Source organism: Diceros bicornis, chromosome 22 (genome assembly GCF_020826845.1).
Source record: "Diceros bicornis minor isolate mBicDic1 chromosome 22, mDicBic1.mat.cur, whole genome shotgun sequence".
NCBI lineage: Eukaryota > Metazoa > Chordata > Mammalia > Perissodactyla > Rhinocerotidae > Diceros > Diceros bicornis.
The window spans coordinates 28,696,823-28,723,403 of record NC_080761.1 but is presented as its reverse complement, the minus strand read 5'-3'; the positions used below and the strand labels follow the sequence as shown (position 1 = coordinate 28,723,403).

At 36.3% G+C, this 26,581-nt stretch overlaps 1 protein-coding gene across 1 annotated transcript; it reads right to left on the bottom strand.

Moving 5' to 3' along the window:
• Positions 1-2,399: 2,399 nt before the first annotated feature.
• On the bottom strand, positions 2,400-26,581 carry CDC37L1 (cell division cycle 37 like 1, HSP90 cochaperone). The gene is made up of 7 exons (XM_058565746.1): positions 26,306-26,581; positions 21,975-22,256; positions 19,209-19,302; positions 11,246-11,361; positions 10,758-10,880; positions 7,038-7,202; positions 2,400-2,986 (listed from the first exon to the last, which is right to left on the bottom strand). The coding sequence occupies exons 1-7, from the start codon at positions 26,435-26,437 to the stop codon at positions 2,885-2,887; spliced, it is 1,014 nt and encodes a 337-aa protein (XP_058421729.1). The 5' UTR covers positions 26,438-26,581; the 3' UTR covers positions 2,400-2,884.

Genomic DNA, 26,581 nt, shown 5'->3' with positions numbered 1-26,581 from the left:
ACCCAGACGGCCAGCAGCGGAGCGCATGCACTTAACCACTAAGCCACGGGGCCGGCCCTAATTCACCTTTAGAAGAGTAATACGAATACTAGTCTGAAAGAAGACCCAATTTTCCTGAAGAGAAGTTGTAGGAGATTGTGAGCTCATTAGGCAAAATTTGAAAGAGCCAACTAATGGTATAATTGGATGAGAATGTTACCCATCTGTCTCTCCTAGAGAATAATTTTCAATCAGTATTATCTCCACCACCATTGATAAAATGACACTGAGTTAATAGGGAATAGAGTGATAGCTATTTGGTTTTTAAAAAATCTTTTATTAGAAGATTAATTTTATCAAGTGAAACAAGAATCTTTGATGGATACTTGGATGTCAAAGATGTTGCATACATCTGTTTGGACTTTCCATATGTTGTGTAATTTGTTTTGAGAAAATTGTCCAACCTGAAATATAATTGTCCCTTTGCTTAGCATACTCTTGTTAAGAAACAGAAAAGAGGATATTTCTCTTAAGAGGAGTTAGTTCTTAGTACTAAAGCACAATAAAGAAAAGTAAAAAGGATATCAATTTACTGTTCTTAGTACTAAAGTACTGCTAAATACGTAAAAGTCAGTCTTTAAGTGTAAATTATGGCATCAGTCGCTGGTTTCCGAAATAAATCCAATCACACTTTCACATTCAAAACATAGAAGACTTCCTTTTGAAAGTTAGAAAATATATATAGCCAAAATTTAAATAGCTCTTTAGTAATTCCTTTTTTAGAAAACAAAAACAAAAGACCCTTCAGAATAGTTTCCTCAGTTCATTGATAATTTCTCTCCTTCTAGTCTTCAGTCATTAATACCTCTAACTTAAAGAAGGAAGGCAAAATGAGATTCAAAACAATTTGGGTGCTTAGGGGCAGCCCCGTGGCTTAGCAGTTAAGTGCGCGCGCTCCGCTGCTGGCGGCCCAGGTTCTGATCCCGGGCGTGCACCGACGCACCGCTTCTCCGGCCATGCTGAGGCCGCGTCCCACATACAGCAACTAGAAGGATATGCAGCTATGACATACAACTATCTACTGGGGCTTTGGGGGGAAATAAATAAAAATTATAAAAAAAAAAAAAAAAGAAACAATTTGGGTGCTTAGAGGCAAATCTTGGGGGAAAACTGAAACTGAGGAATGGAAGTAATAGTTCAAGTAACATTTCTGTGAAACTGGGGATTTTACTCCTATGTCCACTCTCTATGTGATAGGAAGGGAAAAACAAGAGCTTGCTCCAGAACAAACAAAAAAGGGAAAAATACTTCTATAACTAGGTCATTGGTAAAAAAAAAAATTACAGGCTGATGACTACTATCATATAAATTAGTCAAACATTTTATTATAGAGTATATATTTATATCAAAAGCACAAAGTTTAATTCTGAAAACCAGGAAGATTGTGATGTTACAGAAGTATGATTCAATAATTCCAGTCCATTTCTATGGGTACTAAGTGACTTATCACCTCAGTTAGTTTAAGACAAGTTGCAAATGAGGCCAAGGTCACAGGTGTGATCACCATATGGGTCCCTCAGCATTATTTGCTTTCTCAAATTGAGAAATGTATTCCCAATCCCAGCTAGCCATTTCCAAATGTTGGCTACTAGTCTCAATGGGACTGAGCCAAAGACTAAATCCAATACAAATCCAAGTTCATGTTCCTGTAAGTCAGATGATTAATCCTCAAAGATCGCATAAGTAGCAGTCATCTAACTCCAAATAAAATGAGTCATCAAATATCATGACATATTCGAGGTGAATTACGTAGGAAGTGGTCAAGCTCAGAAGCATTCTATGGTAACTGAGCTAAAGAGAGGAATGACGTAGTAAAAGCCATCATTCCCAATAAGGATCACCAAGTTCTTAGAAATAAGTAGTCGCCAGCTCAAGGCAGTTAGCTCTATAAGATTTCTCTTGCCTTTTAAAAAGTCCTTGGGCTACATCAGAGTGAAACAATAACCGTAATTTAAAAAATCAGATCCTTCTTCCTGTTTGTTCTTATAGGCCATTAGAATTCTTTTAAAACTTGCTCCCTGAGAGACCCCCGATTACATCAATTAAAGAAATTAAGAGTGAGCTTGAAGCTTATCTTATTAAAAAAAAAATGTATATTAGCTTTATCACTTTTTATATCACTACAACCCTTAATATTAAAAAGTCAACAGGGTAAAATCAACTTCTAAGGAATAGTTTTGAGAATACTTAGGGAGTAAATTTAGTGTTTATATAAAATTAGTGTTTAGTGTTTATATAAAAATTGATATTAGTCAAGGATTTAACTGATGGTGCCGAAAATACAAATATAATGTTATTTTAAGGGGAAAAACTGTTTTTATTTGTACCACCCAGCTTATTTAGTAAAGTAGATTATCAACTACTGATTTATTGCTTTTAATATGATGAAACACCACATTTGACAGCTAAATTAGCAGTAGGATACAAGTACATTTTTATCTTTAATCATTTTTAGAGTAGGACATGTACATATCTATATAAAAAGAGACTGTAGCAGATGCCTCCTAGAATCAACCAGTTCTTGTAAACATTGCATTTGTGCAGATTTTCATACTTTGATTCCAAAATTGAGAACAATAAGATTAAAGGCAAATTTAGTAGCAAAAAAAAAAGTCCAGTTTGACGTCCTGCAACATATGGTACCACTCCTCTCTTCAGGAAAACAAAACAAAAAAACCTAGCAGCACATAAAAAAAAATGTTACAAAACGTTTCAGTACTTTTTTTTCCCTCCCATCAAAAACAGAACAAAATAAAGTGCAGCACCCATAAAAGTGTCAAGAAAATAGCCAAGTTCTTCCTTTCTTGTAACAAAATAGCACTTGGCCTCAGCAGTCTTAACCAAATTATACAGTGTCCATCATTTTGGGTTCATCTTCTTCTTTATGTACCACTGAGTTTAAACTGCAGAGAGCTGTACTGATAGAATACTGAAGATAATCTGGATTCTGGAAAAAAGGACAGGGAAGAAACAATGCATAATAACCAGTTTTATGCTAGTATATGCAACTACATATTCAGTTTCACATTCTCTCCATTCTCTGCAGTATAGTAGAGTAGGAAAGAAGATGGACTTTGAAATTAGGCTTGGGTTGAAACTCAAGAAGATAAAAAAAGAAAAAATAGACTATTACCACTTAATCCAAAAAGATGTGATAAAGACAGAATGATATATGTGAAAAATAGAAATGTAATAAACACTACCTTTTTTCTCCTTTTAACAAACTGTATAATTTTAACTATTTAATCATACAAGGCTACATTCCTGTGATTATATGTACATAGCTATTGATAATTTAAGAGATGAATATGGCAGTAAGCCAGCAATGTATTTTTAAGATCACTATCTAATTACAACAGTATATACTAAAAATGCAAAACACTTGTATAAGGGAAAAAATCCAGTTATGAGTAAAAATTATAGCTATTTTTAGAGTCTATTCTGGTTTCTCAAAGGTTAAAATCAAGTGAGAAACTGTTAATCTTTTGAGAGGTACTTAGACCCAGAACAGTTTAATTTAGGTTTTAATTTTAAACAGAACTCATAAATGTTCTATTTATTTATAAAACTAGGAACAGAAAACCTTATTCAATAAATGCAAAAATAAAACCATTATTTGTTAAAGCACCATGAATAGGGACATAAGCCCTTAAAACCCAAGACTTTAGAAAATTCTTCCCCAAGAATTCAATTTTGTCTATTTAGTTGTTCTGAATATCTGCTAGCTACGTAAGAGTTTTACTACTGTACCACCTAGTTTCATTTGTTTATTTTATTTAATAAACACCAATGAGGAAAATAGTCCAAACGGGATAGATGCCTTAAACCTCCCCTTCTCATAGGGAGGCAGGGTTTTCAAAAGATCCACTTAATAAAGTACAATACTTTGTGATTCCTCTATTGTAAAAGTCAAAAAGCTAGCTAGAAGTTGGATTATTCCCAAACTGAGGTCTGGGACACTAAAATAACATTGGACCTCAGTTGAAAATAATTTATCACAATTTAATAAAATTAAAAGCTAGTCTATAGGATAAAACTCAGGTAACTGTTACTTTTATCTCTATCCTAGGAGGTTTGGTTTAGTTCTCTCAAAACTAAGGATAATAGTACTTGCCTCATTTCACATGATTGTTGTCAATTAAAAAAACAAAAGAAACAAAGTGCTAAGACCTTTTCTAACAATCCAGGCCCAGTTCCAAAGGCCTTAAGAACAGAACTTACAATTACTCTATTAAGACTAGGCTCCAGTTTTCCACGAGAGAATTTTGAGTATTAGAGTTGGCTAAGGAGAGTCTCCAGAACTCATCTATCCATTTCCCTAAGAACTGTAAGACATCATCATGGAGAGACTTAAAAAAAAAAAAAAGAAAAGCAACCAATATACCTAACCTAATCTACACTTAAATTCCACTGATCACCCCATATTCTCATCTAGTACCATCCTCAACACATTTCCTGTCACAGTGATCAATTCTTCCCAAGAGCACATGACTGAGTGTCTTGTCCTATTTCTAGTATATGATTCAACAACAGTCTGTGGTATAGGTGAATGAACAGTGACGTAGGATAGAAATCCAGGATTAGAATATTAGCTCCATGACTTACTGTACTGACTTCAGGCAAATTAACCTCAATGAGCTCAGTTTATTCATCCATAAAATGAATGAAAATGAATCACAGGGTTTTTGAGAAGATTAAATGATACAACGTGTGAAAGTGTTTTGCAATCTATAAACTGATATAATAAAAATAGGATGTCATGGGGCCGGCCTGGTGGCGCAGTGGTTAAGTACGTGCACTCCACTTCGGTGGCCCAGGGTTCGCAGGTTCCGATCCTGGGCATGCACCGACGCACCGCTTGTCAGGCCATGCTGACAGGCGGCGTCCCATATAAAGTAGAGGAAGATGGGCACGGATGTTAGCCCAGGGTCAATCTTCCTCAGCAAAAAAGAGGAGGATTGGCATCAGATGTTAGCTCACCTCACACACAAAAAAAAAAATGTTAAAAAAAATTATAAATTTTAAAAAATAGGATGTCATTATTATGCTAAACTTTTCTTCCAAATCTCCTCTGAGTTGACAACTTAGTCCCTCAGATTGCCTCTCATCTTATCCTATTTCCCTCAACCAGTTGACAGCCCTACATATGTAGCCGAAATCTTATCCAGCCCTTCTCTCCCTCAGGACTAGACCAGGAGGCACAATTTCTCCACCAGGAGGAACTGGTCTGTTAGCTCAGATAAATTAAGTATAAACAGCCCTGGTAACACCAGCAATTCAAAGTGTCCAAATTGTATAATCTCAGGCCTCCTGCCAAAATGACTGCAAGGGATACCTAGCAGCAGAACTCAGTTGCTATCTGATTTGTATAATGAGAATTTACTTCTCTCAAACCAGAAGCAACTTTGTGATAATATAGGCCTCTTATTATATATTAATGTGTATCTTTTCCCTCTTATATTTAGAATCAATGACATCCTTCAAAAGTCTCTTTTTCCCTTTGCATTCATCATGTGACATCTTAATTTTAGGAGGTTTAAATATTGGACTTGACAGTGACTTAGTCATAAAATCCCCTCAGAAAGACTGCTTCACCGTGGGCTATTTCTCAAGGAACTGAAGAGAAAATCATTACTATATTTAAACAGCATTAAGAGATAATCTGTAGGACAAATGAAGGGGGAATATTGCTTGCATGTCTAACTAAGAAGTAGCATTACTAATTAAAAAAATCAGGCCTTGATTATTTCCATCCTTGAGATTTTTGGCTAGTTGAGTATGATAAATTGCTTTCTTTAAATTGTCCCTTTGGCTTACAATACATGTAAATGGAATACTGAAATTACAGAGACCTAATGTCAAGATACTGAAAATCTCAATTCCTACCACTTTATGAGATTTAAAAATAAATACGGGGGGCCAGCCCAGTGGCATAGCGGTTAAGTGCGCGTGCTCCACTGCGGCGGCCTGGGGTTCGCAGGTTCGGATCCCGGGCGCGCACCAATGCACCGCTTGTCAAGCCATGCTGTGGTGGCATCCCATATAAAGTGGAGGAAGATGGGCACAGATGTTAGGCCAGGGCCGGTCTTCCTCAGCAAAAAGAGGAGGATTGGCAACAGATGTTAGCTCAGGGCTAATATTCCTCACAAAAAAAAAAAATAAATAAAAAATAAATAAAAATAATTTTAAAAAATTAAAAAATAAAAAAAATAAATACAGGGCTCTCCTCACACTGCCTTCTGAATGAGACTTCCCTTTTCATTGTGTAGGCAACAGACTAAACTGGCTAAAGCTGGTCTTAAAATCTTGGGGCTGGGCTCAATTAAAATGCTAATAAAATCAAAACGGGCAGCAACTTTCTAATGATAACTTAAAATTGTAATCCTAAGTAGTATGAGGCAGGCCAGTGGTCTAACTTCCTCTTCTTTTGAGATAAATTCTTTCATGCTAGTTACATGGTTTTATCTTGATCTAACAGCAGACTTGAAAGAGGCTCAAATAGTAGGCCAATGTTGCCAGAAAGAGCAGCTTAGCATAAGCTACATTAATGTGTATTAAAAATGTTACCTCTGGTAGGGCAACACCAACATTTAACAAGATAATACTAAATAAACTCATGTAACAGATCACCTTGGTTGCCACTTGGATGTATGCTTTGAAGCTAATTCATCCTAATAAATTCTTAATAATATAGTTCTACTCAGAATGAGATGTTCCTCAGGAGGCGTCTTGAGAAGTTTATGATTGAGAAGATCAATAGGTAACACCTGCCCTTAAGAATGCTTCAGTATAATTCATCTCTTCTATACTTAAAGGAGTGGAATTTGGTGTCCCTCTAAATACCTAAGAGATGGAAGAGATTTAATATCAAACTAAGTTATCTTCTGAGGCAAGAATATTTAACATATATTACATATAAGAAGAAAGAGTAGTCCAAAAGAACAAAATTCATGTGAACTAACACATTTATAAAATAAATATTTGGTTTTCCAACTTACCTGTGGTAAGGATTCTAATAAACCTATAGATTCAATACCAGAATGGGGAACATGATTCTGAACTGTCATAGGCTGAAAACTTGGTGATTGAGAATAAAGTCTGACTCTTGACTTGAAAGCTTCAAGTTCATTTTTGAATGCTTCAAAATAACCCTCTTCCTCTGCCTAGAAAACAAAAAACAAAGACTGTGTTTTTCAAAACTTCCAGACCACACGATAAATTCTGACAAGCATATATCAGGTCTGAAGAGAAGGAAGTAAAGATGAGGTGAGTAGTTTAAATGTAGAAACCACCAAGATTCCTGTCAGATTTGTGAAAATTGCCTGTTTTCTAGGAATATTATGGTTGGTTTGTTCCACTTCCCTCTGCTTCAGCAAAATAAAGCAAATTAGTAAGAAACAACCCCTCTTTATAAATAAACACACACAAATATAACAAAAGAAGTAGGCTTTCTCTGTATTTCTCTTGATTTATCTGTATTCTTGACAGGATCCAAAATAGTCCTCATTTAACTTGTCATATTCATTCTATCCTCTTCCCATTGCCAAACAACCACCAAGGGATATACTTAAAACCTTTTAATTCTCCATCAATTAATGAGAGGGCACTATTACCTATTTCTAGTAATTCTCTAACCCTATACTCCCTATTTGTAAAAGCCATGAAAACCAAATAAAACTCAACATTCAACTTCATTACGGAAATATCCTAGTGTTTTAGTTAAGCAAGTACCTTCTTTTCAACATTATGGAATGAAGTACAATGAGTTATATAGAGGGAGGGGAACTACCTCCAAGATATATAATATAAACAAAATTCTTGATACCAAACACCCTGTTGGCAGTAGCCTCCATTTATAAATGCTTCCTTTGCAGGTCAAGAATGACAGTGCATATCCTACACTAACAAAACTTAGGCTTTACATTCAAGTGGTGGAAGAGATTTTGTCAAGATCTCATTCCTTAATATCTTGGGCACATTTGTCTGAAATGCTATTTTTTCTTTAATGTAGTTCACGTTGTGTAACCAGATTAAAACCTGTGGATTAGTTATTAGCATCAATATTTATACACATAATGCAGACTGTGTTCTGTGTTGCCATTCTATCTTTTTATGAATTTAAGAAGCATTTCCTTAATTATATGATAGCATTTCACTTTAGTCATTATGTGGTACTTATGTGGACATATGGAATGTCAGTCTTCATATCCAAAAGTAATCCTCCTGAAATGGTTATGCAACAAACTGTTAAAGGAATCAAGTGGCACAAGTGCTGACCTTACTGCACGTCTAAGGCCTAGACTGAATTTTGTTTCCGTAACCTATGGGTCCCTTGCTTAATTTCTCAATGCTAATTTCTTCACTTATAAAATAGAAGTAATAATCCTCATAAAATTTTATGAGGATTTAATGAGTTAATCCATGTAAAGTGCTTAGAATAGTACCTGGCACAAAGTAAGCCCCCCATGAAAGTTATTCCTTAATTTAAAAATATTATTATTAAGAACCAATGTTAAGATTAAAGACTTCAGGGCCTTTCAGTTCTATTTTGTCAAAGTAAATTTCAAAGAATATATATAGTTTGGCTATGTTCCATTATCCTATTAAGCACTAGTTCAAACATATCCATCAATGTAAGATGAAGAAGAAAGTATGGTTTTTATTATGCCTATGTGTCAAATGAAAATTTAGAATAGTTATCAGAAGCCTACCTAAAATACCAAATCAATTGTTTACTCACTAAAACTCGACTGTTTTGGGAAAATTTCCTATTTAGGTTGCACTTTAGAAGAGTTTAGAGGATTTAAGGTAGGGCTATTGCCACCCTGACATATTTTGTAAATGTCAAAACAATTTTTTTCTGTTTATAACAGGAAATATGTTCATTATAGTATATTAAAAAGAAAATGGAAATCACTTACAATTCCACCACCCAGAACAATCAAAGTTAAACTTTTGGTATATAGTATTTCCTTCTAACTTCTAATTGTGTATGCTAAAATGTATCATATATGCAGAAGAACATGTAAAATATATATGTACAGTTTATTGGGCAAAAACCCACTACGTACCCACAGAAATTAGGAAATAGATCATCACTAGTACCTTAGAACAGTTCCCAAGAGCATTCCCTCTATCTCTGAGGTTACCATTATCATGACTGTCGTCTTATTCACTCCTTTGCCTCTTTAGTTTGTCCACTTATATATGTAGTATCCCCTCAACGATATATTGTTTAGTTCTGCTTGGTTTTGAACTTTTAAAAATATAAAATGTTTCTTAAATGATACTGGATCTATCATTCTGTGACTTGTTTTTTTCACTCTCTTGTTTTTTTATCCATGCTAATTGCTGGTTAGTATTTTACCAAATGAATATACCATAATTTATTCCTTCTACTGATAATAGACATTTGGGTTGTTCCCAGGCTTTTTGCTATTATGAACAATTCTATTATGAATATTACGGTATCTAGTGCACATGTGTAAGAGTTTCTCTAAGGGCAGCAGTTCTCAAACTTGATGGTCTCAGGACTCCCTCACTCTCTTGAAAATTCCTGATGAACCTAAAGAGCTCCTGTTTATGTAGGCTATGTCTATCAATATTTACTGTGTTCGAAATTAAAACCAAGGAATTTTAAAAATATTAACTAAAATATAATAACAAACTCATTACATGTTAATATTTATAACATTTTTATTTTAAAAACTTTATTTCCAAAACAAATTTAGTGAGAAGACTGGCTTAATACAAGATAGCTGGATTCACACATCTGCTTCTGTATCAGTCTCTATTGTACACTCATAAGAGAATGAGTGTGAAAATGGCAAATAACATCTTGGTATTATTAGGAAAATAGGTTTGACTCAGGGCCTCCTGCGAGGGTTTTGAAGACCCTTGGGTGTCCCTGGACCACATGTTGAGAAATCTATTCTCTAGGGTATATACTTAAAGAGAATTTCTGGGTGTTAGCACTTGTTCAGCTTTACTAGGAAATTTTCCAAAATGGTTGTACCAATTTATACTTCCACAAGCAGTGAATGCAAATTCTTCTTGCTCTACTTCTTGTACAACTTTTAAATTATTACTAATCTAGTGAGTGTGAAATGGTAATCTTTCTAGACATATCTAGCTTTAACATGGCCAACGTCATCCTGTATATATAACTACCTATCAGCATTTTCTCAGATCATTAAAAATTCTTCAAAAATCTAATTTTAATGGCTGCACAATATTCTGTGTACCACAGGTTTTTTTTTTTAACCATTCCTCTAACTGCTGAGTTTTTAGGTTGTTTCCTTTTTTTTTCAATACAAAAGTCTGATTTCTCATTAAATTGTGAGTTCTACACATGGAGGATACTGTATCTGTTTCGTTCAACACTGTATCCTCAGCATCTTAAGTCACTGTGCTTTGCATTAGTAGGTAATCAATATTTATTGAATGCATAAATAATAGAACATTCTAATTTTCCTGAATACACACACTCATTTGAACGGGTCTCAATTTCACATACGTGCTATAGTATAGCCTCTTATATTGCTCCCTTAAGTCTAAATTAGCATGAAATCAGCAATATAATTTTTCTTTCCACTATAAAATCCACAGAATTTAGCCTGTGGCATCCTTGTTGGATGGCTTCCTTCGATATGTATGGACCAAAGAGATCTCAGCTAAGGCCTAACGTTCACATTTAACAATACCATGTAGCAACTTACTTTGGCTTTCTGGAAAAATAAACGAAAACACCCTCTTGGATCCACATTACAGTTTTTGGCCATTTCCATAATAAACTGCATTACAACAGCTTGATGTGCTATTTGTTCCATTAGAGCCCTTTTCTGAAAATAGATAGATTAAAATTACAAAAAATACCTCTGGAAATATATTTCATATTGTGATTATTATTTGGATTTTTAAAACATGATTTTCTAATAGGTTAAAAAAGAAAAAGGTTTATATTATATGGGAACGAGAGATGGGGGACAGGGAAAGCACCCTGGGAAAACGTTTCCTTATGCTAACTGAAATAGCTAAAAAAAAATTCCCACAGTAAACTCAAGTAGATCTGAAAACAAAAAAATTATAATTCCATTTAATGACCTTCCTACTTTCATTTAAAGTAATGTAAAAAACAAAACAAAAAACCAAGAAAGTAAATCAGAATTCCAATAAGGTTCCCAGAAATTCAAGGTTCACATGATACCTGTTCAGCTTCTAGATGAAAACACCATAAAATAAGATATTTAGCAGTTTCTTCACATACAAGGTATGGATGGTCAGACAAAAATCTCTGACTATCATCCCATCGACTCAACATACCTGTAAAAAAAAGAATTAAACCATGAATGTCAAATATTTTCTTCTTATAAGCAAAGAAATGGTATTTTAAAATGATTCTCTTTAAAGACAATTCATATCACTACAGCAATACATTATAGTAAAAGAGCAAATGAAGAGGGATAAAACTCTTTTAAAGCAATACCAGTAAATTGGCAATAGCCTCCAAAATTCACAGGAAGTTTTATTTTAGATAATAAGACAGGCTAAAGTAGGGTGACAGGTTTAAAGCCAAAAAATCCTGCATCTGGGGAATGCCCAAAGTTCCAGGCAAATTGAGATGGCTGGTCATCTTAGGCTAAACTGAGTACAGATGATTTCAAGAGATTCAATATTCTTTATTCATAGACTATAAATTTTTCTATTAAAAAGATGGAAAAGAAAGCAAAACCTCAAGAAACTATGCTAAGCAAACAAAAACTTAATAGAAGATTCAGAAAAATCACATTATCTCTATTAAAAAAAATGTCTAAGATAATACAGTAAAAAGTTGACAGCATGGGAAAGCAATCCAGTCAGTGTTATAATAGTAAATATACTTTAAACATTTTAGTCATGTTAACCATTTAGTTATGTTTATATATACATAGAAAACAAAATCTTCCAAAAATTAGTTAAGCCTATTTGAAAATTGCTGCCATTTTGCTTCAAAATATCAAACCAGAGAGTGACGTCAGCATCATGGCGGAGTGAGCTTTTCCGTGAATTCTTCCCCCACAAGATACAACAAAAGTAACAGCCACAGACCAACAACGGAATCCCAGACAGTGAAAAGCTAGAGCGGAGGGATCCACACTGCCGCACATCTGAGAGCGGAACGTGCTGGGCCCCCGGAGGAAGTGGGGAGAGGTAAGGAGAACTCCGCTCCCTCCCCATCAGATCAGCGATCCGGTCCGCGCGGCTCCCAGAGAGGGGGGAGGGGCGGCCCTCGGCGGGAAACTGTAGCTCTTCGGGCGCTCTCAGCCAGTGGGAAACTCCCGCACAGAGGGCTCAGAGGAGCCACAGGGCTACCATCAACATCTGAGCAACCCAGAGAGCGGATAAAGAGGGGCAAACGAGAAGCCTCCCACGTCAGGGACCCAGAGGGCAAAAGAGAGAGCTCCCCCCTCCCCACAACCCGGAGTCTGCCGCTCGACCAGATCTAGCGGTCCGAGGCAGACCTGAATAAACTGGACTGGACCCATGGATCGCAGGGGGGAAAAAAACAAAACAAAACAAAACAAAACTGCGGATCGCAGCAGAAAAACTGGGGCAGAGCGCAGGGGGCTTAGACTACACAGCCCTTTACCACCACACAGTGGCGGCAGGTGGAAATTGCAACCAGAGACTTCCAGGATGAGGAAAATCAAAACCAACACAGGAACCACAATGCAAAAATATATGAAATCACCAGACCAGAAACAAAATGACAAGCACCCAGAAATCAACCCCGAAGACACAGAAATCCATAAACTAAATGACAGAGATTTCAAAATAGCTATCATAAAAACACTCAACGAAATACGAGACAACACAGACAAACAATTAAATGAGATTTAGGAGTTTCTTCACAAAAGAGATTGAAATCATAAAGAAAAACCTATCAGTGCTGATGGAGATGAAGAACACAATGGAGGAGATAAAGGAGAATCTGGAATCTTTAAAGAACAGAGCTGACAATATGGAGGAAAGAATTAGTACTTTAGAAGATAGGAATACAGATATACTCCAGATGGAAGAAGAGAGAGAACTAAGACTAAAAAGAAATGAAGAAAGACTCCGAGAAATATCGGACTCTATTAGAAAATGTAACATAAGAATTATAGGTATTCCTGAGGGAGAGGAGAGGGAAAGAGGAACAGAGAGCCTATTCAAGGAAATAATAGCTGAAAATTTCCCAAATCTGGGGAAGGAGCAGGAAATACCAGTAAGCGAAGCCAACAGGACGCCTATATATATTAACAGACAAAGGCCTTCACCACGACACCTAGTGGTAAGGCTAGCCAGGGTCAAGGACAAAGAAACAATATTAAGGGCAGCTAGACAAAAAGAAAAAATAACGTACAAAGGAACTCCCATCAGGCTCTCAGCAGATTTCTCAACAGAAACTTTTCAGGCTAGAAGAGACTGGAATGATATATTCAAAATACTAAAAGACAAAAACTTTCAGCCAAGAATACTCTATCCAGCAAAAATATCCTTCAAATATGATGGAGAAATAGTAACTCTCCCAGATAAACAAAAGCTAAGGGAGTTCATGGCCACGAGACCCCCACTACAAGAAATACTCAAGAAGGCCCTCAGGCCTGAAAACAAGAAGAGAAAGGGAACACAAAGCTTGGAGTAAGGAGAAAAGTAGGTAGACAAAATCAGAGAAATAGTAGATCTTTACCGGAATAGGTTAGCAACCACTTAAATACTAAACTCAAAGATCAAAGGAAGAAATTCACCAAAAATAAATTTAACCTCATCACTGTAAACACACAGCCACAACACAAGATAGAATAAGGTATAACAAGAGCAACTTAGAAGGGGAAGAGGAAAGTGACTGAATTGACTTAGTATAAGGAAATAGGAGGCTATCAGATAATGGACTATCTCATACAGAAGATTTTTCGCCCAAACCTCAAGGTAACCACTAAACAAATAATCAAATTAAAACCACATATGATAAACAAAGAGAAAACTAGAAGAATCATAAGACAGAACAACCAAACTGAATTGGCAGTCCAAAACAAATGGGACAAGAAACAAAGGAAATGCAAAAGAACCAGAAAATAAGTGACAAAACAGCAACATTCAACCCTCATATTTCAATAATTACCCTAAATGTAAATGGATTGAACTCTCCAATCAAAAGATACAGAGTGGCAGGATGGATTAAAAAGCAAGACCCAACAATATGCTGCCTTCAGGAAACACATCTTAGCACTAAAGACAAGCACAGGCTCAGAGTGAAAGGATGGAAGACAATACTCCAAGCTAATGGCAAACAAAAGAAAGCAGGTGTTGCCATACTCATATCAGACAAAGTAGACTTCAAGATAAAACAGGTTAAGAAAGACAAAGAAGGGAAATATATAATGATAAAAGGGACACTCCATCAAGAAGACATATCACTTATAAATATATATGCACCCAACATAGGAGCACCAATGTACATAAAACAACTATTAACAAACCTAAAAGGAGAAATCAACAACAACACAATAATAGTAGGGGATCTTAACACCCCACTTACAGCAATGGATAGATCATCCAGACAAAAAGTTAATAAAGAAATATTAGACTTAAATGAAAAACTGGACGAGATGGACCTAGTAGACATATACAGAGCACTCCACCCAAAAACAGCTGACTACACATTCTTCTCAAGCGCGCATGGAACATTCTCTAGGATAGACCATATGTTGGGAAACAAAGCAAGCCTCAATAAATTTAAGAAGATTGAAATCATAACAAGCATCTTTTCAGACCATAAGGCTATGAAACTGGAAATGAACCAGGAAAAAAAAACTGGGAAAGTGACAAAAATGCGGAGATTAAACAACATGCTACTGAACAACCAATGGATCATTGATGAAATTAAAGGAGAAATCAAAAACTATCTGGAAACAAACGAAAATGATAACATGCCATATCAAACCATATGGGACGCAGCAAAAGCGGTCCTGAGAGGGAAACTCATAGCGATACAAGCCCACCTTAACAAACAAGAAAAAGCCCTAATAGGCAACCTTAAATTACACCTAACAGAACTAGAAAAAGAAGAACAAACAAAGCCCAAAGCCAGCAGAAGGAGAGAAATAATAAAAATCAGAGCAGAAATAAATGATATTGAGACCAAAAAAACAGTAGAAAGGATTAATGAAACAAAGAGTTGGTTCTTCGAGAAGATAAACAAAATAGACAAACCCTTAGCCAGGCTAACTAAGAAAAAAAGAGAAAAGGCTCAAGTAAATAAAATTAGAAATGAAAGAGGAGAAATTACAACGGATACCATGGAAATACAGAGGATTATAAGAGAATACTATGAGAAATTATATGCCAACAAATTGGACAATCTAGAAGAAATGGATAAATTCTTAGACTTATACAACCTCCCAAAATTGAACCAAGAAGAAATGGAGAATCTGAATAGACCAATCACAAGTAAAGAGATTGAAATAGTAATCAAAAACCTCCCAAAAAATAAAAGTCCAGGACCAGATGGCTTCTCCAGTGAATTTTACCAAACATTCAAAGAAGATTTAATACCCATCCTCCTCAAACTATTCCAAAAAATAGAGGAAGATGGAACACTTCCTGAATCATTCTATGAGGCCAACATCACCCTGATACCAAAACCAGACAAAGACAATACAAAGAAAGAAAATTACAGGCCAATATCGCTGATGAACATTGATGCAAAAATCCTCAACAAAATATTGGCAAACCGAATACAACAATATATTAAAAAGATCATACACCATGATCAAGTGGGATTTATACCAGAGACGCAGGGATGGTTCAACATCCGCAAATCAATCAACGTGATACATCACATCAACAAAACAAAGAATAAAAACCACATGATCGTCTCAATAGACGCAGAGAAGGCATTTGACAAGATACAACATCCATTTATGATAAAAACTCTCAATAAAATGGGAATAGAAGGAAAGTACCTCAACATAATAAAGGCCATATATGACAAACCCACAGCTAACATCATACTCAACGGGGAAAGACTGAAAGCCATTCCTCTGAGAACAGGAACGAGGCAGGGCTGCCCACTCTCACCACTCCTGTTCAACATAGTACTGGAGGTTTTGGCCAGAGCAATTAGACAAGAAAAAGGAATAAAAGGAATCCAAATAGGTAACGAAGAAGTGAAACTCTCACTATTTGCAGATGACATGATTGTATATATAGAAAACCCTAAAGAATCTGTTGGAAAACTGTTAGAAACAATCAACAACTACAGCAAAGTTGCAGGGTACAAAATCAATCTACAAAAATCAGTTGCATTTCTATATGCTAATAATGAACTAACAGAAAGAGAGCTCAAAAAGATAATACCATTTACAATTGCATCAAAAAGAATAAAATACCTAGGAATAAATCTTACCAAGGAGGTGAAGGACCTATACAATGAGAACTACAAGACATTATTGAGGGAAATCTACGATGACATAAAGAAATGGAAAGATATCCCATGCACGTGGATTGGAAGAATAAACATAGTTAAAATGTCTATATTACCTAAAGCAATCTACAGATTCAATGCAATCCCAATCAGAATCCCAATGACATTCTTCACAGAAATAGAAAAAAGAATACTAAAATTTATATGGGGCAACAAAAGACCCCAAATAGCTAAAGAAATCCTAAAGAAAAAGAACAAAGCAGGAGGCATCACAATTCCTGACTTCAAAACATACTACAAAGCAATAGTAATCAAAACAGCATGGTACTGGTACAAAAACAGACACACAGATCAATGGAACAGAATTGAAAGCCCAGAAATAAAACCACACATATACGGACAGCTAATTTTCGACAAAGGTGCTAAGGACATGCAATGGAGAAAGGAAAGTCTCTTCAATAAATGGTGTTGGGAAAACTGGACAGCCACATGCAAAAGAATGAAAGTGGACCATGTGCTATCGCCATTCACAAAAATTAACTCAAAATGGATCAAAGACCTGAAGGTGAGACCTGAAACTATAAAACTCATAGAAGAAAATATAGGCAACACACTATTTGACATTGGGTTTAAAGGAATCTTTTCGGATGACATGCCTACCCAGACTAGGGAAACTAAAGAAAAAATAAACAAGTGGGACTTTATCAGACTAAAGAGCTTTTATAAGACAAATGAAACCAGAATCAAGATGAACAACCAACCAACCAGCTGGGAGAGAATATTTGCAAAACATACATCTGACAAGGGGTTGATCTCCATAATATATAAAGAACTCACACAATTGAACAACAAAAAAACAAACAACCCGATCAAAAAATGGGCAGAGGAAATGAACAGACACTTCTCCAAGGAAGATATACAGATGGCCAATAGGCACATGAAAAGATGCTCAACATCACTAATCATCAGGGAAATGCAAATCAAAACAACACTAAGATACCACCTCACGCCCGTTAGAATGGCTATAATCACCAAGACAAAAAACAACAAATGTTGGAGAGGATGTGGAGAAACAGGAACCCTCATACACAGCTGGTGGGAATGCAAATTGGTGCAGCCTCTATGGAAAACGGTATGGAGATTCCTCAAAGAATTAAAAATAGAGATGCCCTATGATCCAGCCATCCCACTACTGGGAATCTATCCAACGCACCTGAAATCAACAATCCAAAGAGGCTTATGCACCCCTATGTTCATTGCAGCATTATTCACCATAGCCAAGAAGTGGAAGCAACCTAAGTGTCCCTCGACTGACGATTGGATTAAGAAAATGTGGTATATATATACAATGGAATACTACTCAGCCATAAAAAAAGACAAAATCGTCCCATTTGCAACAACATGGATGGGCCTGGAGCGTATTATGTTAAGTGAAATAAGCCAGAAAGAGAAAGACAAACACTGTATGATCTCACTCATATGTGGAATATAAACCAACACATGGACAGAGAAAACTGGACTGTGGTTACCCGGGAAGTGGGGGTGGGGGGTGGGCACAAGGGGTGAAGGGAGTCATATATGGGGTGATGGACAAACAAAAATGTACAACCCAAAATTTCACAATGTTAGAAACCATTAAAATATCAATTAAAAAAAAAAAAATATCAAACCAACCCAAATACTATTTAAAGTGTATCTTCATCTTTATCCAAATTAGTAAGAAATTTGGTCAAAAAGTCAATACCACGCAAGTAATCATGGAACCAGCAAAGTATGAGAAAGATGAATATTTTATGAATAAACTGCATTAAAAAAAAGGGGAAAATATCTAAAGTAGTATCCATTATCTTGAAATAACTGAAGGATGAATGATATTCTAAATATTTGGGGGGAAAAACACCAATAGGAAAAAGATTTCAAAATGCCATTTAAAAAGCTTATTAACATACTACAAAAACTATGTTTACTAAATACATATTCCTTGGGATTAAAAAACATGCCTTGAACCTTAACTCCTAACACTTTCCAGCAGCATTTTCACCCCAGCAGTACCACACTGCTTATAATCCTTAGAACACAGCACGCTGTTTCCCAACTCTGCCCTTACACATGCTGTTGCTGTTGCCTTGCCTCGAGTATCTACATGGAAAACTCGTATGTGTTCTAGCTCAGATGTTACTTCCTTTGGGAAGTCTTTACTACATCAACTCCTATCCCACCGCTTCTCCCCAATAGAGAAAACTATTTTTCAGTTCTTTGTATACATATTTCTATTACTATATTTATATGAATAACAGTTCAAGGATCTGCATGAATTATACAGCAATATATCCAAAACTGAAAAAATTAATGCTAATCTTATAATCATAAGATAAACAGATACCAAGGAAGCAAAGAGGAAAAGACAAAAGCAAAGACTAGTCAGGAAATGGAAAGAGGCTATGGAATAAACGACCACTGTGTCTTAGAGGGTAGTATTATATAACAATAGATTGAATTTTGCTTCTCTTCACAATTTGGTTTACTCTCTCAGTCTATTTTATTTATGATCAAAAAAAAAAGCCTAAAACAAGAGCTGTACACTGTGCCAGAAGTAGCTAGACAACTACAGTTTGTCACTTATCTATCTTCTTTTTGGTCCCCATTTTATAAATCCACTTTTTGTACACATATTTATGGTACCAAACATTACAGAAGAAGGAAATTCAAGTAGCAGACTTACCAAAATGTCTGATTTTTTGCTCATATTTCTGCATAAATGATTTTGATTTATCTTCATCTTCTGTTTCTTTTCTTTTATCTTGATTAATAAAACTCTAAGAAAAAATTTTGAAGTTAAAACCAGATTTTATATTCTAACTGAATCTTCTTTCTCAAATACTGAATGCCTAGCAATCCTTCCTATAGACACTATTAGTATTATACTGATATTATATCATTAAATTCATCTGTTAAACTATTAAAAAATTAAAATTTTCTTATATTGGAGTTTCATTAGTTTTGTTTAAAATGATATTTGTGGGAAATTACAGATTTTAGAAATCATACAGAAAAACAAATGAATTAACTTTTTGTTAAACTGAATTTCCCTATCAAAGATAAGTATTGAAAGATCCTTTACATACATAATTTACATTTTGCATTATTCACTTCCATTAAATATTTGCAACTCTAGCCTAATCTTTGGAGTTCTTGCTGGAAATAAACTCAGAAATTTAAAGCATATACAGAATAAAGTATATTTACTATAACTTCTTTGATAAGTCATAAACCTAAAATAGACTTGTTGTAAACTTTTCTTAGGAGAGGCCAAACTGTTTGATTCTGAAATAAAGTACAAATTTCTATTAAGAAAGTGCTTATTTTCAGTTAAGTAAGTCATAAAACAGACCAAGATCAAGTTTTTATCTAGCCAGAAAAACTGGTAGAACAGTTTCTCAGAACATCCTGTAATCACTTTTAAACCTTGAGATGATCATTTGCCAAAAATGTAATTCGCAAACTAGCTCTCTGCCAGGTTACAATCAGGAAGCACACAAAAGTTTTATATATTTAAAAATAAAAGCACTTTTTCCTTTAACATTTTCTGCTATCTAGACCAGCAATGTCCAACAGAAATATAATCCAACTCACAAATGTAATTTAAAGTTTTCTATTAGCCACATTAAAAAGCAAAAAGAAACAGATGAAATTAATAACACATTTATTTAACCCAACATATTATCACTTTAACATGTAAGCAACACAAAAAACTATTAATGAAATATTTTACTTTTTTTTGGTACTAAGTAATCGGAATCTGGTGTGTATTTTAGACTTATAGCACGTCTCAATTCAGACTAGTCACATTTCAAGCGCTCAATAGTACATGTGGCTGGCTAGCGGCTATCCAGTTGGACAGTGCAGATCTAGACCAGTCCTCTCAAGTCTCAAGCTCCCAGACAAAAACCAATGTACAATTTTGAGCAAATGACTGGAACATAAAGATAGTCCTAATTAATTTGTGGTATAAATGTAGGCTATGTTAGAACCTAAGTTTAAAAAAACAAAAGTAGAGACAAATGAAAAATATCTTCTTTATGACCACTGTGTTAACAGACATTAACTTTATAAAACAAAGAAACATTACTATGACCATTCGCTCTGGAAGAAAAAAATTATTTTAGTTATGGGGTATAAATACAAACCAGAAATAAAATGATACTTAAGACGCCCCTTAGAACAATATATACAGACATAGTGAATCATTCAGATAAAGAAAGATCATTGTAGGAGAGGAAAAATATATAAATATACATTGATACAGGCACAGAAAAAGTCTAGAAAGATACAACTCACTGTTAACAGTGGTTATCTCTGGGAAATGGAACTGGAAATGAAGGAAGCCTTTCAATTCTATTTTACATACTTAGGTATTGGTTTTTTCTTTTGTTTTTTACAATAAGCATGTCGTACTCACAATTTTTCTCAATTAAAGAATAAAGTAGTGATAGGGCTAGTGGTGTACATTTACCTATGTGTATTACTTGTTGCTGTAGAAGAACTAGAGCTGGTCCAGGGGCAGGAAATTAATAAGAGTGCTTAAGAGAGTGGGTTGAGAGTGGATGCCAGGACAGAAACAAGTAGTGTTATCGACTGAGAAGTCTAGAGAACAATGATGGTTAAAGATAGAATGAATGCGGATTTAGATAAGAATGAGCAGTCTATCCCTGAAGCTTGAGAGTTAAGTTTAATACAAATAAGAAAGAAGTACTGCTTTACACACTAGTAGAAAATGACTGGATTTCATTGCCCTTTTTTTCTCCAGATAGAAAAGTCAAAGAATAAGGCCTATATAATCCAGTGAGAAACAGAACACTGATCTTAGTAAACGACTAACTTGGCAAAAGGACTGTACTACTGTACTAGTACTTTCAGTAATAATGCTTGTAACACTCATCCCACATTACTATCTGAGGTTTACTAAATACATAATGCTAAATAACACTGAAAGGCTTTATTTAATAAATCCAGTAACTATACATTAGTGTTACAAAAGTGATAGCAAGCTGACAGGACAGCAACAACAGAAAGCTCTCATAATGTCTGAGCTTTACTGTGTGCCGAGCCCCATCCTACATGCTTTTAAGACATTACCTTATTTAATCTTCATATCCACCCTATATCGTTGAGGAAACTGAGGCTTAGAGATGTTAAGTGACTTGCCCGAGGTCACAAAGGCAGCACTGACAAAGCTGAGATTTGAGGCAGTCAGATACCACAGCCCACACTTACATCCAGTGTGTTATGCTGCAGCCATGTATTTGTATTAAGAACTACCCATGTTAGACACAATTGGGGATACAGGTTTCTGTAACAAGCACTTTTCATAAACTGTCAAAACTGAATATTGTTTTACAGGAGTCTGCGTCTTTGCTATCAAATATATACAACTGGTTTGTACAAATACTTCAGTTTTTTCTTCTTATGGTCCAATAAAAGGTCATACCTTATTAAAAACATCCTTGCTAATGGCATCCACATTCCACAGACACATTCTCTCTCTTTGTACTAGAGCCTCTTCTTTCTGTCGCCATTCTTCTTCCCGTTGCCTCAGTTCTGATACTGCTGTTTGTGCTTTGGCATGTTCCTGATCCAAGGACTCAGAGTTATGCAGTGCTAAGCTACCAAGTTTCTGCTGAGCTTCAGCAAGATTCCATTTGCACGCCACAGAGCTCTTCACAAACTCCTTCTGCTTTTGGCAAGCCAGTTCAATTCCATGGCTATACATCTGGATGAAAAACAATACTTGTAAGAAATGAAGAAGGCAATGGGTATGTTTGTACAGCACAGTTCAATTTTCCTTTTAGTCAAGGATTTCTATACAATTTTTTTGGTACATAGGTATCCTGCCTTCTTTGTAGGCAGTTACATTTTTATATTATAGGCCTTGTTTCATCAGACTCTTTTCTCTGGTAATCTGTGCCCCTCCCCCGACAACTAGCAGCAACAAAAAGCCTGGCACTTAGCACAGAGTCCTGCATACAGCTGGTGCATAACAAACATTTGATTTATAGTCTTCATAATCCTGAAAGAGCAGAATGATGAGAACGAAAGCTTAAATTTAGTTCATCAATTTACCACCCAACATGCTGAAAACCAGACCTTTACAGTTTTGTTCTGCAAGTTCTTCACTGCAAAGAACCTTTTATTTAGAAGTAACCATTTCTTGGTTTCTATTTTCTTTCTGTATTATCCCAATCCTTGGTGATCTGAGAAGTTCTTATTGGAAATTTCTATTCATAACTGACTATATCAGACAGACACTCTTTAACTTAATCCTAATCAAAATAGGCAAATAAAAAAAAAAAAAGGGCCGGCCCCGTGGCTTAGCAGTTAAGTGCGCGCGCTCCACTGCTGGTGGCCCGGGTTCGGATCCCCGGCGCGCACCCATGTACCGCTTCTCCGGCCATGCTGAGGCCATGTACCACATACAGCAACTAGAAGGATGTGCAGCTATGACATGCAACTATCTACTGGGGCTTTGGGGGGGAAAAAAATAAATAAATAAAATCTTTAAAAAAAAAAAAAAAAAAACCAGTCCACGCTGGTGACTCTGTTCCACTCAGAAGCAGTAGTAATTAGTTTTAATATTTACTGAACCACTACATGTAAGGCACTATGATGGGTGTTTAATTCCTTATATTCCTCAGCTCTATAAAACAAAAGCTGAAGGCACATTTTTTATGATTTCTTAGCCAAAATGTAGATTAATTTCAAACTTAGTATTCAGAAGAATTTTACTCCAGTCTGTTCCCTTATCTGCATCACTATTCAAGCCCTTATAATTTCACACCTTAATTATATAAATACAGCCTTTCTCATGTCAAGCCATTCTCCACTCTACTAGACTTGGAGTGATCTCTCTAAAAAACAAATCTGATAATCTTACTCATTCTTAGAGCCTTGGGATAAAGTGCAAACTCTGTGGCACGGCATGGTCCTTCATGATCGCACCTTCTATTATCTCCCTAGACTCACTTCTAGTGACTCTTCCATTTGTTTGCTTATTCTTTCTATCCCCCTACCCCCAAACTCCTATCTCTATTCCAGATTTGGGCATCACTTCCCTAAGTTTTCTCTTATCCCTTCCCTTTCCACCCAAGTTATGCATACTTCTACAGTGGTGTTTTCACACAACATTGTGCTTTTGCTTACTCAACTATCAGCTTCTTGAGAGGCGAAAATACAATCAGTCTTAGATGAATAAATGCTTCTCCACTTCTTGGAACAGACTAGTGGTAGAAGAATTCTGAGGCTAGCAGCATTTAAGGCCCCTTCTTCCTAGCTGCGTCTTCAGGCAAACTTAGATTTCTATTGGGGCAAATGTGGACATTGTTGCTATTCAGATGTTTTATTTACTCACTTAGCAGGTTTGGAGCCCAGGTACCCCATGGCCCTAACCAAATAAAATATTTATTTTTATTTTTTGCTCTTAGAATAAGAACAAGAATAACTGTAGACTAACTGTGCTTAACAAGGGGCCAGGAAAATGAGAAAAATAAAGCTATAAAATTTATTATTTGGCAAGAAAAGACAAAGATATACTAAGAAAGACAATATGGACAAATGGAAATATCTTGCATTTTCAAATTATGTGGGAGCAAATATTGATTCCTCAGATTAACCACAGAAATCTTATTTCCAAATTCTAAAAATTATTTAAGTTTAAATTCTTCTCCACAGACTATACAGACCTTTGCCCATTTGAGCAAACTATCCAACATGTATTGAGATAATTAAATAAAAGATCATATTTTATCTGTAAACATACTGAGGTTTTAGAGGGACATTAAACATAATTACAACATTTTCATGAACATAAATAGCAACTGTTAGCATTAGGTCTACTAATGCAACTTTACATAAAAAATTCTCAAACAGGATCTCTAAATTCCAAACTGCCTTTACATTTAAGTGGATCTCAGAACTATACATCACATATGACATTAAGATGTCTAGATTCTCCCTATTTGGTAAAGTTAAACCAAAGCTGTTTTTTAAAAAATTATAAAATGTTTACAAATTGAACTAAACATTTTATTCTTTCAAATATTCTAATCCAAAAACTTAAGTCCTAAAGTCAACAAGATAAATAGGTAGGCTTGTTATAAACACATGAACTAATTCAGGATTAGTAATCACCTTGCAAAGTTTAACACCATTCGAAAGTAGTTTCAGCCATATAAAGCTTTACATTACATCACAGGATAGGCAGTGTAGTACGTATCGGGAAAAAACACTGTATCCAGAGGTCAGAAGTGAGTTCTAGTTTTAATTCTGCCACTAACTGGCTATATGGTCTCAGGGAAATCACTTTTAATGAAGGAGATAAGCCTATTCACTTCCAAAATCCCTTTCAACTAAATAAGCGTATAATTCCAAGCACACAAGCAAAAAGTTAATATATATTCTTTTAAATTCAGAATTTCTCTTAGATTACTTTTGTGATTCAACCACAATGCACTGAAATTCTTGAGATCTTTCTATTCTCTCCATACGCCTTCAAAATTGATGATGGCAGCTGCTGTTTATTCTTTTTTTTCTCACACCTTCATTATGTGCTTATATAATACATTTTGTATATAAAGATGACACTAGCTATCCATAATTAGTGGGTGACTACTAACCTGTCAACTCTCATTCTGTCCTCCTAAAAAATGTCTTGCACTTTCCCAGTGGCTGGCTGGCCGAAGTACAGTCTGGTTATGAAACAGCATTTTTCTCTGTGTGAAGCCAACTAACGCTGTGAGCTGGGCATAGGATCGATGACCCTACACTTACTGGCAAACGATTTAAATCACTCATCTTCATTAACAAGCAGCAAGATGAGTCTAGAGAAAAACTGTATTAATTCAATTAAGCTCTTAGGGACCCCATTTTGCAAAAAGCCTGGAAGGCAGACACCCATAATCCGTTTCATTGAACATATTAGTGTTTAGTCTGTGATCCTGAAATACACTTCCAAAATACACTCGGGTTAGGAGAAAAACCAGGACAAAGTGATATAAGTACGAAAGCACTCCCTAAGATAGGACCCAGAAAAATCCTAAATGGCATCACATTTGAATAAGTTTCAGAAGAAGGAAGGCTGGGCTGAAAACCACAAGTGGCATCAGGAATCTGAGGAAGAAGTCTGAAGGAAAAGGCAAACGTGTGCCTATATGTTTTTCCTGGAGAATGATGTGAAGCAAACCGAAAAATATAACCGTAAGAGAAAAACGGCCACGCAGATGGGAAAGATTTACGCCAGCATCAAAAGCGAGGTTTACAGAATGTGCTCAAATGTCAGAAGTCAGTGAAATCGGATCTGAAATCTTTATAAGTCAGGAGCTCAGTGAACTGTTGAAATGTAACCATTCACCGTTCCTAACTACCAACTGTGCACAAGTATTAGCGCCTTCAACAGAATAAAGTGCTCGGATAAACGCACGCACAAGAGGACAAAGGGTCAATGTTACAGCGTGAGCCGCCCCAAATCTGGGTGCTGTCAGGAGAGGTGTGGGGGGCGGGAGAAGGACCGTCTTCCAAGGGTGAGGAGGAATTAGCCAAGGTGAAAAAGGTGTGCGTGGAAGTGGAGGTTGGGAAGATATGGCCAGCCCCTCTTCGAAGCCCCCAGAAGATGCTACAATAGCCATGGGATGGCATCAGGCTCCTGGTCCCCGGGGGTGAGGTGGGGGCGCAGAATAGGGCACAGAAGAGGGTCGCGGAGACAGGGGACTCCGGGGGCTTGGCGACAGCACCTCCCCATCCCCCCGCAGAACACGGGCCCCCTCTCACCTGGGCGCCGCCGCCTGGCAGCTGCGGGCAGCGGGGAGAACCGGGGGACACGTCCAAGTCACTCTCTTCCTCAGCCTCCCTCTCGACCCGAGGGAGGCTCCAAGGTCCTGGCGGCGGCCACGGCTGCTCCATGTCCGGCTGCCCTCGACCCTACAACTGCCACTGCCAACGGACTTGGCGAGAGTGGAACTTGCTGCGCGGAGCCAGCCGCCCCAGGGGGCCGGGGCCGTTACCCAGAATCCCTCTGCTGACCGCGACGCCGACGCACGCCACACG